The sequence below is a fragment of the Phyllobates terribilis genome, unplaced genomic scaffold (genome assembly GCF_046119375.1).
Source record: "Phyllobates terribilis strain yellow unplaced genomic scaffold, ASM4611937v1 Scaffold_2__4_contigs__length_985480577, whole genome shotgun sequence".
NCBI classification, from domain to species: domain Eukaryota; kingdom Metazoa; phylum Chordata; class Amphibia; order Anura; family Dendrobatidae; genus Phyllobates; species Phyllobates terribilis.
In genome coordinates, this window is record NW_027362762.1 from 368,678,229 (window position 1) to 368,695,124 (window position 16,896).

Consider the following 16,896-nt stretch of genomic DNA (forward strand, 5'->3'; position numbering starts at 1 on the left):
TCAATTTTGAATAAATCCCCAACAGTGTCACCAGCAAAGCACCCCCACACCATCAAACCTCCTTCTCCATGCTTCACGGTGGGAACCAGGCATGTAGAGTCCATCCGTTCACCTTTTCTGTGTCGCACAAAGACACGGTGGTTGGAACCAAAGATCTCAAATTTGGACTCATCAGACCAAAGCACACATTTCCACTGGTCTAATGTCCATTCCTTGTATTCTTTAGCCCAAACAAGTCTCTTCTGCTTGTTGCCTGTCCTTAGCAGTGGTTTCCTAGCAGCTATTTTACCATGAAGGCCTGCTGCACAAAGTCTCCTCTTAACAGTTGTTGCAGAGATGTGTCTGCTGCTAGAACTCTGTGTGGCATTGATCTGGTCTCTAATCTGAGCTGCTGTTAACCTGCGATTTCTGAGGCTGATGACTCGGATAAACTTATCCTCAAAAGCAGAGGTGACTCTTTGTCTTCCTTTCCTGGGGCGGTCCTCATGTGAGCCAGTTTCTTTGTAGCACTTGATGATTTTTGCAACTGCACTTTAGGATACTTTTAAAGTTTACCCAATTTTTCAGACTGACTGACCTTCATTTCTTAAAATAATGATGGCCACTCGTTTTTCTTTACTTAGCTGCTTTTTTCTTGCTGTAATACAAATTCAAACAGTCTATTCAGTAGGACTATCAGCTGTGTATCCACTTGACTTCTGCACAACACAACTGATGGTCCCAACCCCTTTTATAAGGCAAGAAATTCCACTTATTAAACCTGACAGGGCACACCTGTGAAGTGAAAACCATTTCCGGTGACTACCTCTTGAAGCTCATCAATAGAATGCCAAGAGTGTGCAAAGCAGTCATCAAAGCAAAAGGTGGCTACTTTGAAGAACCTAGAATATAAGACATATTTTCAGTTGTTTCACACTTTTTTGTTAAGTATATAATTCCACATGTGTTAATTCATAGTTTTGATGCCTTCAGTGTGAATGTACAATTTTCAAAGTCATGAAAATACAGAAAAATCTTTAAATGAGAAGGTGTGTCCAAACTTTTGGTCTGTACTGTACATATGTCTATATTTATGTTCTCTGTGTATACATGTGCTTATAACTGCTCTGTGTATACACATATATCTGTATGTATGTGCTCTGTATAAACATATGTCTGTTTGTATGTGCTCTGTGTATACATATGTGTGCTATGTATAACATGCAATGTGTGTATATGTGTGTGTAACACACAATGTTTGTTTCACATACTGTGTGTGTGTTGTGTAGCATCAACATTTATAAATATTGGCTGCTCAAACGAGAGTTCATATGTGTAAATGTTTCGGCAATCAACTAATGAACACGCAAAATGATGCTCATTCATTGGGTGATAATTTATACCTAAACAAAAATCATTGTTCTCAGCAGCTCATCGCCCAGCGCAAACTGCAGATGTGCTGCAAATAACATAATACTGTATAAGGACAGATTGATCTACTAGTGATTGTTCAATGCACATCATTTTTTACAAGCCAGCGTGTAAAGAGAACGGTAAACAAATGTAGAATGGCTTAAATATTGTTTTTTTAAAGGTCTTAACTCAGCTCATGTATATGAAACCTAAATGTTTCTTTTTGATAGTGCAATATGTTGGCAGTTAAGGCTCCACTTTGTCTAAAACAGGCCCAGCCTGCTCCTATTGCTTTTATAAATGCAATATCGCTCTCACCTGTGCCATCTTTTGTATACGCTTTATATACGCTTTTGAATGCTACTCTGGTGGGTAATTTGGACTTTAGTTCTGTGATCCATCCTTGCCCTGCCATTAATGATACTTGGACTGCCTGATACCTCTTAAGTGTACGGATTCTTATTGCCTCTAATTGACCTCCTGAACTTTAACTACCTTATCCTGTACACGTATTTGAGCCTGATTTTATTCTTGTGCCTGTTTCTCTGTAACGGATATACCTTGTTACATATTTCTCTTAGCTCGCTTCACCGGTCAGCAGTTACTCCACAGATGGAAATTAGGGGCTTCTGTAGAGAAGGTCAGATTCCTGTGTAGGGATAAAAGGTGAAAACCTGACAGTTGTTGGACCCTGCTAAGCAGAGTGGCTAGTGTAGGGTCGTAGGCTACATTTATACATTTGTGTTTATTTATTCATCGGTGTAAAGTAGACCATTCAATATTGCCTCTGCTATGCATCCTAGTTGCATCTTGTTTTTTTCCTATCTTTTTTTAAAAACTGAACTAGATAGTCTGTCTGAACTTTTATTTATGCATTGATTTTTAACATTAGATCAGTAAAAATTGTATGAACTATGGATGTAAAACTCAATGAAAAGGATGTCTTCCATTTTTCATTCATGTTATGCGGTTCCACTTAGACTTTAATGGCTAAGTCTGATTTGCAAAACGAATGAGAATAGACATGCTCTGAATTTCAGACTGGACACATGGATCCATTTTAAAAGCAAATGTGTGTATAGATCAATTAAACAATATGGGTTTGTGTGCTGCACACTAGAAAAAATGGACAGCACTTGGATGTGTTACACGGATGTGTGAATGAAGCCTTACTGTGGAAGCCTTCTTTGAGTTGATGGATTTGTAACAGTATACTCCTGAAAACTGATGTAGCATGACTGTCATAGATGTTTTATAAGTGGGATCCATGGCGCTAATGTTAAGTATGAATAGAGGTATACCATCAGTTTGTACTGGAGTTTATTGTGTGAATTATCCAAAATCTCTAGAAATTCTGGATATTTATAAAAACAATGAGTATGTCATTAGGAAATTCCAGTGCTTTTCAAACTTTACAATGTAATGCGGCTGACTTACTTTTTTATACAGTGCCATACAAAAGATAAAGTTGGACTAAGACTTTTTGTAGCTAGACATTCTGTAGCGAAGAATAGAACAGTAGCTCCTACTATTCAAAAGTCTGTGTAGAAAGTATCCTGTGAAAGAAAAATTACTAGTGAGTGAGTTCTAAAATGACCCCTATATTCTCTACCAGTAAAAACAGGTGTAAGAAAAAAGAAGGGAAATTGAGAGTGCTTTACCACCCATTATGTCATAGTGTATCCTGCACAATGTATATGCACCCACTTCATTCCCAAGTTACCCTATTTCTTTCTGATAATAATACATGTTGTAGATATTGAATGCCTGACTGAAAAGTTTGGAAAGTATCTTCCTGGAAATGAGCTTGCACCTCTGCTACAGACTGTAGTCTGTTTTTTTTTCCTTTATAAGCCAACAATTTATGCAAATTGTACTATACAGTATCAAGCCTTTATGTAGATTTACTGTATGACCATTATTCTACAGAGCAATTCAAGACACAAAGTACATATAGGAAATCCATTAGTAGCATTCATTGGCCCTAGCTGGAAGAATCAATACATGGTTTAAGTTGACTTTGATTTCTAGCCATTGTGTTAGCTGCATATATTTTGTGTGCATGCTCCTCACCTAGGGCATCAGTAAACAGGGGAAAGAAATAGGGGCACCCTTTATTTTCCATACAATTTTGTTTGTTTCCCTGTATCATTATCATTACCTGGTATAAAAAAAGATGGCACACAGTACAAAAGCAAGAATGATAACCAAGCTGTCACAGTTCCAAAAATATCTGTGCTGTAGATGGCAGCCTTTCAATTCTTCTATACCAAGACTTAATGGTGAGATGCAGAATCTATTTTAGTTTTGTGGGAATTAAACTGCAATGTTTATCTTAGCAAAATGCAAAAGCGGAATCCAGTCTAATTGTAGAAATAAATTAATGATACACAAATCTTGCATATTTTGAACTTAGAACTTTGACTTTATAATTGCCTTCAATAAAACACCACTCCCTCTGGAGAGAGTTTAGAAAGCAGCATTTGTTACGGACACATAATATGCAATGCTAATGTAAAGTGTATAATAACTCATTATTTTCAATTAGGCTTTCTTTTAACATTGCAGGCTAAATTATACACATGGCTTGCATTTTTTTTTGTTCGCTAAATGGAAAATTTGTTAATTATTTTAAATTTTGGAAGAGCCGAATTGTTCAAAGCAGAGATAATACAATGAAGCATCTATTATAGCGTCATTTGGCAACAAGTTTTCATTGACAGTTTTTTTTGTTCATCAAATTCATAAAAATGTTACACAGATTTGCAGAAATTTGAAACACAAGCTGCACCCTACAGCAGTGCATGAGTGTTCCACCCTACCATTGGTTAGCCAAAACTAGTAAAAGGTTTTATGGCTTAGTTTTATAACACACATATGCCACCAATGAATGGTGGTATATTGTTTTATCTCAACAAGTCATCTCACTGATTAGCATGGGTCTTATGTATTCTTATTGTCCTACTTCGATTCCTGACTCCGATTCCCAATTCTATGCTACCTACTATGGTAGAGTTATACTGACTTTATGCTGTTGATGTGATTATGGGTAGCAGGGTCGCTCAGTGGATAGCACTGTTACTTTGCAGTGCTGGGGTTCTGGGTTTGAATCACACCAAAGACAACATCTTCAAGGAGTTTGTATGTCTTCCCCGTGTTTGTGTGGGTTTCCTTTGGGTACACTGGTTTCCTGCCACACTCCAAAGACATACTGATAGGGAATTTAGATTGTGAGCCTCAACGGGGACAGTGATGATGTCTGTAAGGGGCGGTGGAATATGAAGGCCCTGTTTAAGTAAGCATAATAAATGCTAATGCTATGCATTATATCTCTACAACATATACCAATCATAACCAGCCAAATCTACCACTTGCAGCAGGATCACTCAGCCTTCTATGTTCTAGGGGGGCTTTTCAACTCTTTCCCGGACAGATGGTGTTGGGGAAGATAATGTTCAGAAAGTTTGAATGCAAAACCCGTTTCTCTTTGTGCTCCACCAGTATAATCTACTGAAGTATTTGGCAGCGGCTTACTCACCTATCCCCAAAGAAAACATATAAATTCTCAGCCAAGCTGAAAATTGATACATATGGTTTTCAATAAGGTTCTTCATCTCCATGAGTTTTTATTTACTTCCTTCTGGACCACATAGATAGATTGCTGAGAGGTTGTAATTGGGGGACATTTTTTTTTACTAATGTACCTTTTAATATGTCAAGATCATTTTCATTTTTTCCTGTTGGTCTACTTATTTTGACAGTCAATTATTAATGATCATTGTCAACAAGACATACCGACACTTTTAGTCATTGTGGTTTGTGCAAGTGTATATGTAGTAAGCATTATTATATGCAATTTACAAGGTATTTCTGCAATTTTTATTTTAATAAGGTAACTGAGGGAAAGCAGGTTCTAGAGAAATGCTTGAAACTTTCAAGAAAGCTAAGAAAAGAGATGAGTAACTTGACTGAATGGCTGGCAATGATAGACACTGAAGTAACAAAGAGATCGTCTGATGAGGGTATGCCAACCAATTTAGAGAAAGAGATTGCCTGGAGTAAGGTGAGTCTGGTATAAATGCCAACTGACAATATAATAATATAGACCAAAAGGTGATTTGTAAAAACTGGACTATTTGTCTATAATGATAATACTTACGAGGCTTTTTTTAATCCACAATAAATGTTTATGGTTGAAAGCAATTTTTAAGAGTTTAGTTTGTATAATAAGAAACAGAAGAACCAAAAGGTACACAATCACTTTAAAAATAATAAAGATTACTTTAAAAAATATCTTTAAAAATCAAAGGGCAATAAGAAATATTTGTGTTTTAAAATACAGCAAAGTGCAGCAGATTCTAATTGTTAGTTTTTGACTTTTAAATCAATCCTATTAAGTAACACCCCATTGCTGTCCAATATTTTTTCTAATTTTCACTTACTTATATGCCCTGCAGAGAAGTCTTCCTAAATCTGTGATTAATACCAGGAACTAATAGTATAGAGGACAAATGTAACATATGAAGGAACAAATTGCATATTCTTCCATTTTCGATATATGAATATGAATTCTGCCAAAATATCAATAAAATTAAACAATAGTGCTGTAAATCCTGGGGTATAACTTAAAGTTCCTGGTCCTCAAAATCTGCCATACTGTCCCCAACTATCATGAGTAGAGATGAGCAAACCAGAACTTAAGAGTTCGGCGTTCGTACCCGACACTAAGTGTCAGGAGCTAAACGCCAAACAGGGACTTTCCCCGGAAGTCCATTGCAATGTTTGGAGTATCGGGGGGAAGTCCGTTGCAGAGAAAGATTTTTATTTCTTATCCAGACCTAAAGTTTGGCTCTGCTTTGTTTTCAATGGGGTTCTGGTTCAAGTGCGGGTATAGCTCTGGTATCCGAACCGAACTTTGGAATAAAATAATGTGAACTTGCAAGGGTCCACTCATCCCTAATCATAAGTCTTAAATAATTCTTGCCTCGTATAAGGAATAGGTACATTTTGAAACCTCTCAGGCATCAGGGCCCTGGATCAACAAAACTTTGCACCCCATATAGTCATGCTGCTAATAGGGCTTATACCCCTTTGTAAATAAACTGTGATTGCACCCTTTTCACCAAATATAGATAAAGAACTTAGATTTAGTACTATATTCAGAAAAAAATGTTCTGCATCCCAGAATACAATAGGGATGTTGGAATAAAATGAAGGGTGGGGTGATAAGACCTGCTATTTAGTCATTTTAGTCTTGTACAAGAGCACTCTACATAAATGTTCTAACTCATGACTATGGCTAATATTAATGGAGAAAGACAGACAGATTAAATTAAGGAAACATGATTAATAGACACCTAGTTGATAAGGACAGTAAGTGCTGTGCAATGACAATCCTATTAGAAAATGATTAATAATGGTGCACAAAACATGTACAAATATTGATAAGCAAAGAAAAGGTATAGCTTATCTATATATTTCTATTCAATAGCAAGAATGTCATGACCTTGTCTATTTTCTGACAGACAACACAGAAAGAGATGGAAAAGCGGCAGCAGCAACTGAAAAATATCCGGGATTTAGGAGATTCCCTCAAAGCCATACTAGGAGAAAAAGGCAATCTTGTGGATGATAAACTTAGTCTGCTAAATAGCAACTGGCTGGCAGTAACATCAAGAGCAGAAGAATGGTTCCGCCTACTGATGGTAAGAACAAGCTGGTAGAATAGCAAAGTGTTATACAGAAATAGACATGGGTGGCTCATGTATTTGTATGCAATAAACTAAATGTTAGACTTTTTCTCACAGAGATTGTAGTAAGTAGCATACCACTGACATCATTTTTATATATTTTTTATAGTATTATATTCTGATCTTTTCAGTTTGACAAATAAAATAGTCTTTTGCAGAAATTCCCTTAATAGTATTTATATATATATACATATATATATATATATATATATATACATATATATATAAATGTTTAACCAAGCCAGAATATTTTCAAAAAAGGAAAGACTTCCCAGTCCAGTGTGTTTTTATATATCTTAGAACTAATTAAATCTTTTGAATTGAAGGGTTTGGTGAGTTTTTCCCACAAATTTGATTGCATTGAATTGATTCACCATGAATTACAATACTACAAATCTTCCCTTTTGCACTGAAAAATTGTGCGTAACTCTATGAGGTCTCCTAGGACTATATCCAACCCCTTTCAAGCTCTTTAGCAAATTGATACCATGCTCGAAACAAATGGGAAACAGTAATAAACAACAGCCCATGTAATAACACAGCACACTGACAGACTTTTCATGTTTTTTTAAATTACATGATCCAAAAATTATTCCATAGTCATTTGCGGTCAGACAGACCATTTATTGCAGCACACAAATTGACAGTGTCGCTGTGAGAAGTAACATTATCCAGCTCTGAGACGAGTAATGTGTCATGTATTTAATAAAGCCAACTTATTGTTATGATCTGCAACATCTACTAAGGAAAGATAGGGGAAAGCTGTCCCTACAGTAAGACTAAGCTGAATCCTTACGATGTAGCGGGCTGCCTGTTCCTAGCGAACAGACCCGCCTTAGTCCTCGGCGAGTCTGAACGAAGACCTATAGCAAGAGGGGAGGGGTCCCTAAAAGAACTAAGGACTGGAACAAAAATGGGACACCTACTAAACAGAGAAGTTTTTGCAGAACACAAAAAGACAAACTGACAAAGAGGTACTAGAGGTCCCAGAAGGACCAAGCTAACTGAAACAGTGAAACAACACTGAAGTCCAGCACAGCCAAAAGGGCGGACCTTGAATTTAAAGGCAGGTGGTCACGTGACCGCAAAACACAAGATGGAAAAAACAAACAGGAGGGTTCTAACAGTACCCCCTCTTTTATGAGGATCCTCTGGATCCTCCAGGCCCAGGCCTATCCGGAAACTTCCTGCGGAAAGCTCTAACAAGCCTAGGATCAGAGACATCATCTGCCCTTACCCAGGAGTTATCTTCGGGACCGAAACCCTTCCAGGAGACAAGATACTGTAATCTCCCTCTATGCCATCTAGAATTCAAGATACGAGAAATTTCATATTCGCCGTCTTCTCTATCAGAAACAGTACATCAGCCTTTTCAACAAGGATACATGAAACACAGGATTAATCTTCCAGGAAGTAGGGACATCCAACCTAACCGCAGACGGGTTAGCAACCTGAAGCACTTTAAATGGACCCACAAACTTAGGACCCAGTTTTTTAGAGGGAATCCTCAACCGCAGGTTCTTTGAGGACAACCAAACCATGTCACCCACAGTAAACAAAACCTCCTTACGTTTCCTGTCAAAATACTTCTTGGACTTCTTGTTAGCCTCTTGAAGGTTGCAACGTACACTAGTCCAAACTCTCTCCAAATCACCGGAAAAATTCTCCTCCTCCGACACCGCCAACCCCAATTTGGAGAACGAACCAAAAGACGGATGTCTCCCAGTCCAATAAAAAAAAGAAGAACACCCAGCAGAGGAGGATGTATGATTGTTAAGAGCAAATTATGCAAGAGACAGAAACTCAGACCACACCTCTTGATTGTCCTCCACAAAACAACGCAAAAACTGTTCAACATCCTGGTTCTTTCTTTCAGTCTGTCCATTAGACTCAGGATGATACCCAGACGAAAATGACAAATGTACTCCCAACCTGTCACAAAAAGCACGCCAAAAGCGAGCCACAAACTGAGGTCCTCTATCAGAAACAATATCCGTGGGAATGCCATGAAGCTTGACAATCTCCTTAACAAACGCCTTAGCGAGTGTCTTGGTGCCGGGCAACTTAATGAATGGAACCAAACTAAAACAGTCCACGACCACCCAGATGACAGTAAAACCCTCGGACACAGGAAGATCAGTAATAAAATCCATTGTGAGATGCATCCAAGGTGCACTAAGAACCTCCAGAGGGCAAAGCAACCCCGCAGCAGGAGTATGTGAAACCTTTGACCTAGCACACACCGTACATTGACGCACCCACTTGATGACTTCCTTCTGCCATCCAGGCCACCAAAAGCTGTGACTGATCCGTCTCTTAGTCTCCGAAATTCCTGGATGACCTGCCAACCGAGATTCATGACACTCTACAATCAAATCTCTCCTAAAGGTTCTAGGCACGAACAACCTCCCATGGGGAGAGTTAGATGGAGCATCATGTTGAGCTTTCAGAATCCCATTCTCCAAAATGGAGTCCAATGCCGCCACCACAACTCCTTTCTGTAAAATGCTCTCCTCCTCCTCAGCACCGACCGTAGGAGAGAAGCTGCGAGATAAATCATCGGCTTTAACATTCTTAGTACCAGGGATATAGGTAACAGAAAAATGAATGCGAGAAATAAAAGTGCCCACCTAGATTGACGGGCATTCAAGCACTTGGCAGCATCCAGATAGATCAAATTCTTATCATATGTGAAAACCTGAATAGGAAATCTAGCGCCTTCCAAAAAATGACACCAATGTTCAAACGCGAGTTTAATAGCCAGCAACTCCCGATTTCCAACATCATAATTCAGTTCGGTTTCCGAAATTTTTTTTGAAAAGAAGGCACAAGGATGTACTCCATCCCTGTTCTCCTGAGACAAAACTGCTCCGACCCCCACCGATGAAGCATCGACCTCGACCAAAAAAGGCTTTGTCTCATCAGACTGCATAAGGATAGGGGCAGAACTGAACCCCTCTTAAAGATACTTAAACACTTCAATGGCCTCAGTAGTCCACTGGACCATATTCACACTTTTCCTGGTGAGACCGGTTAGAGGCTTAACAATTACAGAAAAATTCTTAATGAATTTCCTGTAATAATTGGCAAAACCCAAAAATCTCTGTATAGATTTCAAACCAATAGGCCTAGGCCATTCCTGCACAGCCTGAACCTTCACCGGGTCCATCTCAAAGCCCTCGCTGGAGACAATGTAACCCAAAAAACTAATTTTCTGCACAGCGAACGCACATTTCTCCTGCTTAGCAAAGAGTGAATTATCATTCAATAACTGCAAAACTTCACGTACACTCTGCCAATGGGACTCTAGATCTGGCAAATAAATCAAAATGTCATCTAAATACACAACCACATTCTTACCAATCAAAGGTCTCAGGATGTCATTAATAAGGTTCTGAAAAAATGCAGGTGCATTGGTAGGACCAAAAGGCATCACCAGATTCTCAAAATGATCTACCGGAGTGTTAAAAGCAGTTTTCCATTCATCACCCTCCTTCACTCGTAACAAATTGTATTCGCCCCGGAGATCAATTTTAGAGAACCACTTGGCCACCACCAACTGGTTAAACAAGTCTGGAATTAACGACAATGGGTAGGAATTGCATACGGTAATCTTATTAATTTCACGAAAATCCAGACATGGACGTAAACCCCCGTCCTTTTCTTAAACAAAGAAAAATCCAACTGCCACAAGCGACTTAGAAGGTCTAATGTGACCAGCTGCCAGGCTAGTCTGTATGTATTCCTCCAAGGCCTTCCTTTCAGGGAGAGTCAGATTAAACAAGCGACTCTTGGGAAGAGTAGCTCCCGGAACAAACTCAATGGCGCCATCATAATCCCTATGAGGAGGTAAAACTTGTGACTCCTCCTCTGAAAAAAAACTCCACAAATCTTGAATAGGTACAGGTAATTCCCCTTTTTCCACAGCCGCAATGTGACCATTACAACATTTATCATAGCACTTCGGACTCCAAGACTTAATCACATTAGTAGACTAGTCCAGTAAAGGATTGTGCAGTTTTAACCAAGGCAAACCTAAAACGACCGGAGAGGGTAAATTATCTAATACAACCAAGTCCAAAATTTCTTGGTGAACTCCATTAATAGTGAGGGGAAATGCAGCAACCTTGTGAGTAAAACATTCCAAGGGAGCAAGGGAGTGTTATCAATTGCAATCACAGAAATAGGTGATGACAAAGGTTTGAATTTCAATTTAAGTTTTTCCAAAAACCCTTTATCAATCACATTAAGTGTTGAACTACAATCCACAAACACCTGAAATTCAATCAAATTTTCCTGCAAAGTAGTACTCCCTGAAAGAAATACTCCTGCAGAGCGTAAACAAGCTATATGGGCGTACCTGACCTTTTTTTTTTCTTTACTTAAACGAAGCTCACAATACTTGATCAAATGGTCAGCTTTACCACAATAAAAACACAATCCCTCGGCGAACCTCCGGTCTCTTTCCTGAGAGGAGAGCGACTTCGCCACAACCTCCTTCGGTTCTCCGCCGTCAGAGCAGATTTTCTGGGGACTAGGACCTGGCATTACAGGAGTCTTTGCCTCATTCATCCTGGACCTCAGCCTCCTATCCACACGAACAGCTAACTGCATGCCATCCTGCAGACTCTCAGGTGCGGGGAATGCAATTAGCAAATCCTTAACCCTTTCACTCAGACCAGCAAGAAATAGACATTTCAGAGCTGGATCATTCCATTTGACTTCTGAAGCCCACCTTATAAAGTGTGTGCAATAATTTTCAACATCACATGACCACTAATTCAAACGCCTGAGTTCTGCCTCGGCAGATGAGATTCGATCAGGATCGTCATATAATAGACCCATAGCCGAAAAAAATTCTTCTACAGACCTTAAGCATGCATCATTAGGTTGGAGAGAAAAAGCCCACCCCTGTGGTTCTTTGCGCAAAAGTAACATAGTAAAACCAATGCGCTGTGATTCATTCCCATAGGACCTTGGTCTCAAACGAAAATATAACAAACAATGATTTTTAAAGGAAAAAAAATCTTGCTGTTTACCATAAAAAACATTAGGCAGTCCTACCATGAGTTCCACAAAATGCACTCCAGAACAACTACTCACGTGTTGCTGTAGCTCGGCCACCTCCAGAGACAATCCCTGCAAGCGTTGAGCCAAAACTTGGACGGAAGCCATAATGATCCCCGAATTTCTTTCCTTTCGTTTTTCTTTTTTGGGCTGGACTTACTGTTATGATCTGCAACATGTACTAATGAAAGATAGGGGAAAGCTGTCCCTACAGTAAGACTAAGCTGAATCCCTATGATGTAGCCGGCTGCCTGTTCCTAGCGAACAGACCCGCCTTAGTCCTCGGCTAGTCTAAACGAAGACCTATAGCAAGAGGGGAGGGGTCACCTCCTAAACAGAGAAGTTGTTGCAGAACACAAAATGACAAACTGACAAAAAGGTACTAGAGAAACAGTCAAACAACACTGAAGTTCAGCAAAGCCAAAAGGGGGGAGCTGGAATATAAAGAGGCAGGTGGTCCTGTGACCGCAAAACACAAGGTGGAGAAAACAGACAGGAGGGTTCTAACACTTTTATGGTTTCTGGAGGAAAAGGAGATCAATTGTACTCTCCAATTGTGGATTTGGGGAAATGTTCTTTTGTATTTTTATAAAACGATTATCCCGCCTTTACAAAAAGGATTGCACAAGAAATGCAAAAAATCGTTGCAGTTACTTGTGATTAGTTAGCAAACTGTCTCTTGTTGACACTGATTTCTACTTTTTTTTCTGTAACATATATTGTGCTGCATTGTTGCTGCTCTGTAGTTCTGTAAAAATGAGTCAAATGCAGGATAACAGATGAGCCATATCACTGATCAATCACACAGAGTCTGTCACTGATACTTCTAGCACGTCTCTAATCTCTTTCTTACCATATAAATTGAATCTGTAAAATTTACATACTACTATTCTCATCTACTTTACCGCTGCAGTCGTGCAATACGAGGGGCGTTCATTCAAGATTTCCCCTGACACACTTCTATTTATCACAGGTCGCTGAAACTTCACATGTGCAGTGATATAAGTCTCTGTAGGTTATGTGCCAATTTGCAACTCAGAACTGATAACGGTCTTGATTTTAGAGGTGCTGAAATGATGTGAGGTTTGATAATGGACCCAGTGGAATACAGAGCAGTCATCAAGTTCCTTTACTTGAAAGGCTGCACACTAAAGGAGATGTTCGATGGGATGAAAGAGGTTTATGGTGATGATTCCCCATCATATGATGTAGTCAAGAACTGGCATCGTCAATTGAAATGTGGTTGGACTTCGGTGCAAACAGCTCCCATTCCAATGTGACCCCCACTCTGCTATTGATGAACACACCACCCAGCACGTGGAGGTCGCCATTTTGGAAAATCGACGTGTAACCAATCGCGACCTTACCCAAAATGTCAAGATCAGTGTGGGGTCTGTGGAAAAAATCAACCAAGACCATCTTCACATGCATAAAATATACGCTAGCTGGGTTCCCCGGCTGCTCACACCATTCCAGAAGCAGGAACGAGTCGAATACTCTCAAGTTTTATTGACGATGTGCCATGGAAACCAGGAGGACTTTTTCAACAGACTGATCACACAGGATGAAAGCTGGGTCCATCATTATGATCCTGAGACTAAAGTCCAGTCAATGCAATGGAAGCATCATGACTCACCACCTCCAAAGAAGGCCCCTGCCAAACCCTCAGCAGGCGAGGTCATGCTCGCAGTATTTTGGGACCAGCACGGAGTAGTATTGATGGATTTCCGAGCAAAGGGCACCATGATCACTGGGGCATACTATGCTTCACTGCTGCGGAAATTTCCGGAGGCCATCAAAACCAAGAGATGTGGCATGCTCACCAAAGGTGTCCGCCTTTTGCAAGACAATGCACCAGTTAACAACTGACATATTGCCCAAATGGAAGCATGCTCCAGTGGCTTTGAAATTCTACCACATCCCCCTTATTGACCCGATCATGCACCATTAGACTTCCACCTCTTTCCAAAAATGAAGTTATTTTTGAAGAGAAAGCATTTTCCAGATGATGAGACTTTGATTTCTGAAGTCACAACATACCTTTTGAAGCAACCTGTCGACTTCTACAGGCGAGGTGTTTACAGTTGCTTAAAGAGATGGGAGAAGTGTGTGTCCATAGATGGCAACTGTGTAGAGAAGGACTAATAACTGTGCCAAGTTTCATTGCTCTCAGTCCACAGGAAGTGGGTCAGGGGTAATCTTTAATGAACGCCCCTCGTAGGTTACTGCCTGTGGTATTTGTCTGATGCTTTAGTACTTTCTCTTATTTGTATTGCTGTACTGTAAGCTTGGATGTCCTCTCACTGTTTGTACAAAAAGCAAAAGGTAAAAGCTGGTGATAAAAAGCGCTAAGGCATTTAAAATTCAGCAATTGCTACCTTTATTGAAGTCCTTGTAAAAACACAATGCGTTTCGATGGCATGCAAGCCATCTTCATCAGGTGATCACTGTTTGTAAGCACCCTAAGCATTCACTGTCTAAGCTTTTACATAGGCTTTGATAGCCCTTCGCTGCACTATACCATGTGATGTGAGAGCTGCAGGGCATTATGGGGAAGCCTGAGTGGTCACCCCTGAGCTCATGTCAGTCATCTGTGGCTAATACAATCATCTGAAAAATGTAAAAAGCCAGTAGACATTTTTTTGTAAATCACACAAATTGAATCATAGATTGAATGAATTCACTGGGACCTGAGAATTTCATAACATTTGACTTGAATTTGATTTGCATCAATTAATTTGCTAAAATATATGGGAAGCATATATAACTGAGCTTAGCAGCTTTGAGCTGAGAACTCAAGCTTGTGCTGCCAACCCAGGCAAAGTCACAGAGGTAAATTTTTGGCTGCAGTGCCATTGAATATGTTTTTAAAAAAACTGCAGCCAGGTGGAAAGTGTTTTCTGAAACAAGAAAAAACATTTAATTCTAATTTACAAAGTGGACAGTCAAATAGCACCCTTAATGACAAACTTCATTTACTAAAACAACTTCCACTCCTCCAATAATTAAGGCTTGTTATACAAGGGTCTGTAAGTAAGCTAGTCCAAATACACTATGCTTTCTAACTGAATGATTAAAAGACATAATATAACCAAAATGGATGAAGATTGCTTTTTTCCTAATACTCCACTGTCCATTCATGTTTCCATGTTACAATCAACCTTGTCACTTGGTGGTATATGACAGAGGGTCTCATTTATTAAAAACTATCTCAAAATAAAGCTATCTTTGTTGCCCATAGCAGACAATTAGAGCTCAACTTCATAAAGTGTTCAGAAAAACTGAAATATATACAAGACTAAATCCGCTAAGCCAAGGGTCACCAACCTCTGCCTCAAGAGCCACACGCGACTCGTGGGCCCATGATGTGTGGCTCGCGGCTGTCTGTCAGTTTAGTGCATTAGCGCCAGGTGTAGCAAACTGCTATTAAGAGCTGATCTCTAGATGGTGACTATTGTGTGTAGCCCTGCACAGGAGAGCAGATCTGAATGGGGGTAAGATAGGAAGCCCTGGAGCTTGGCATACTGCCTTGGTGTTATTTCAGTGGAAAAGCTTTGTCTGTCATTATACCGGTAATGATGGCTCTGGTTGTCACTACTGTGAGTGGGGCAGGAGCTGGATGTGGCTCACGACCATCTCTCAGAGCTGAATTTTGCTTGCGACCCTCTTTCATAGCTGAATTTGACTCTCATGGTCAGAAAGGTTTGGGACCTCTTCACTAAGCGGATCAAAGACTAAATGTTTTTATTTGGGAGTGATCTCATCAGAAATTTATTTTTATCTGTGAAAACGGCATACTCTTTAAATAATCCAGTTATTATATCAATTTAATATGATTCACTTTAAATTCCCACTAAATGTACCTCAAAACCATCCTTCCTTCCTCTTTACTTCAGCTATAGAAGTTCCGAAACTGTGCTTAACCGGACCAGCTTGGTCCACTGTCCTGTTATCTAATAATTATGTGAGGCCAATATTTATTGAGGGCTCATCAATGATTTCTTTTTATGCTCCCATGGGCAAACATTTATCTATATGTACAGAAATACTGAAGTATCAAGTTACTGTTTTATTTAAGGTTCAACAGAGACTTCCTGACCTACTACTTTTGGGTTGTTTTTTGCAGGAATATCAAAAGCAAATGGAATCTTTTAATCAAGGAGTTGTTAACACAACTTCTTGGATGTATCATGCAGAAACATTACTTGATGAAATGGAGAAACAAAAGCCACAACAAAGAGAAGAAACGCTGAAGGTATCTTGATCTATAATCTTGTACTTTTCTTAAATATATAGTATTTCTTCAGTTAATCTGCTTTTTACAGTTCTGCCTCTACATAAGAACAGCACCACTTTTGTCATCGAGCTTTGTCTGCTATTCAATTAAAAAGGACTGCTCTGCAATACCAGACATGTAGAATATCATTATCGGCAGCACATCTTCTGTTTACACTGGATGATGTACTGCAGATAAGCTTGATTAGAATGCTGTCATGAATGATCCAATCCCCCTACGATTAAGCAATTTGCTTATTCATCAGGGGATTGCCAGCCTTTTTTTTCACGAACCGATAATAGTTGAATGAGATTTCAAACAAATGCTCGTTCTCTATTATAATCTCCTCTAGATGAGCCTTAAGACACAATGGCTTGGTAAATGATTCCACTAACAAAGTAAAATAAGATA

At 39.4% G+C, this 16,896-nt stretch overlaps 1 protein-coding gene across 11 annotated transcripts in view; it reads left to right on the top strand.

Moving 5' to 3' along the window:
- DMD (dystrophin) overlaps positions 1-16,896 on the top strand; it is a 3,940,859-nt gene that overhangs the window by 1,865,479 nt on the left and 2,058,484 nt on the right. For all 11 annotated transcript variants that reach the window (XM_073664716.1, XM_073664719.1, XM_073664714.1 and 8 more), the window contains 3 exons: positions 5,285-5,455; positions 6,918-7,097; positions 16,336-16,464. In XM_073664716.1, the coding sequence (XP_073520817.1) occupies positions 5,285-5,455; positions 6,918-7,097; positions 16,336-16,464 (480 nt within the window). The remainder of the gene's footprint in view (positions 1-5,284; positions 5,456-6,917; positions 7,098-16,335; positions 16,465-16,896) is intronic.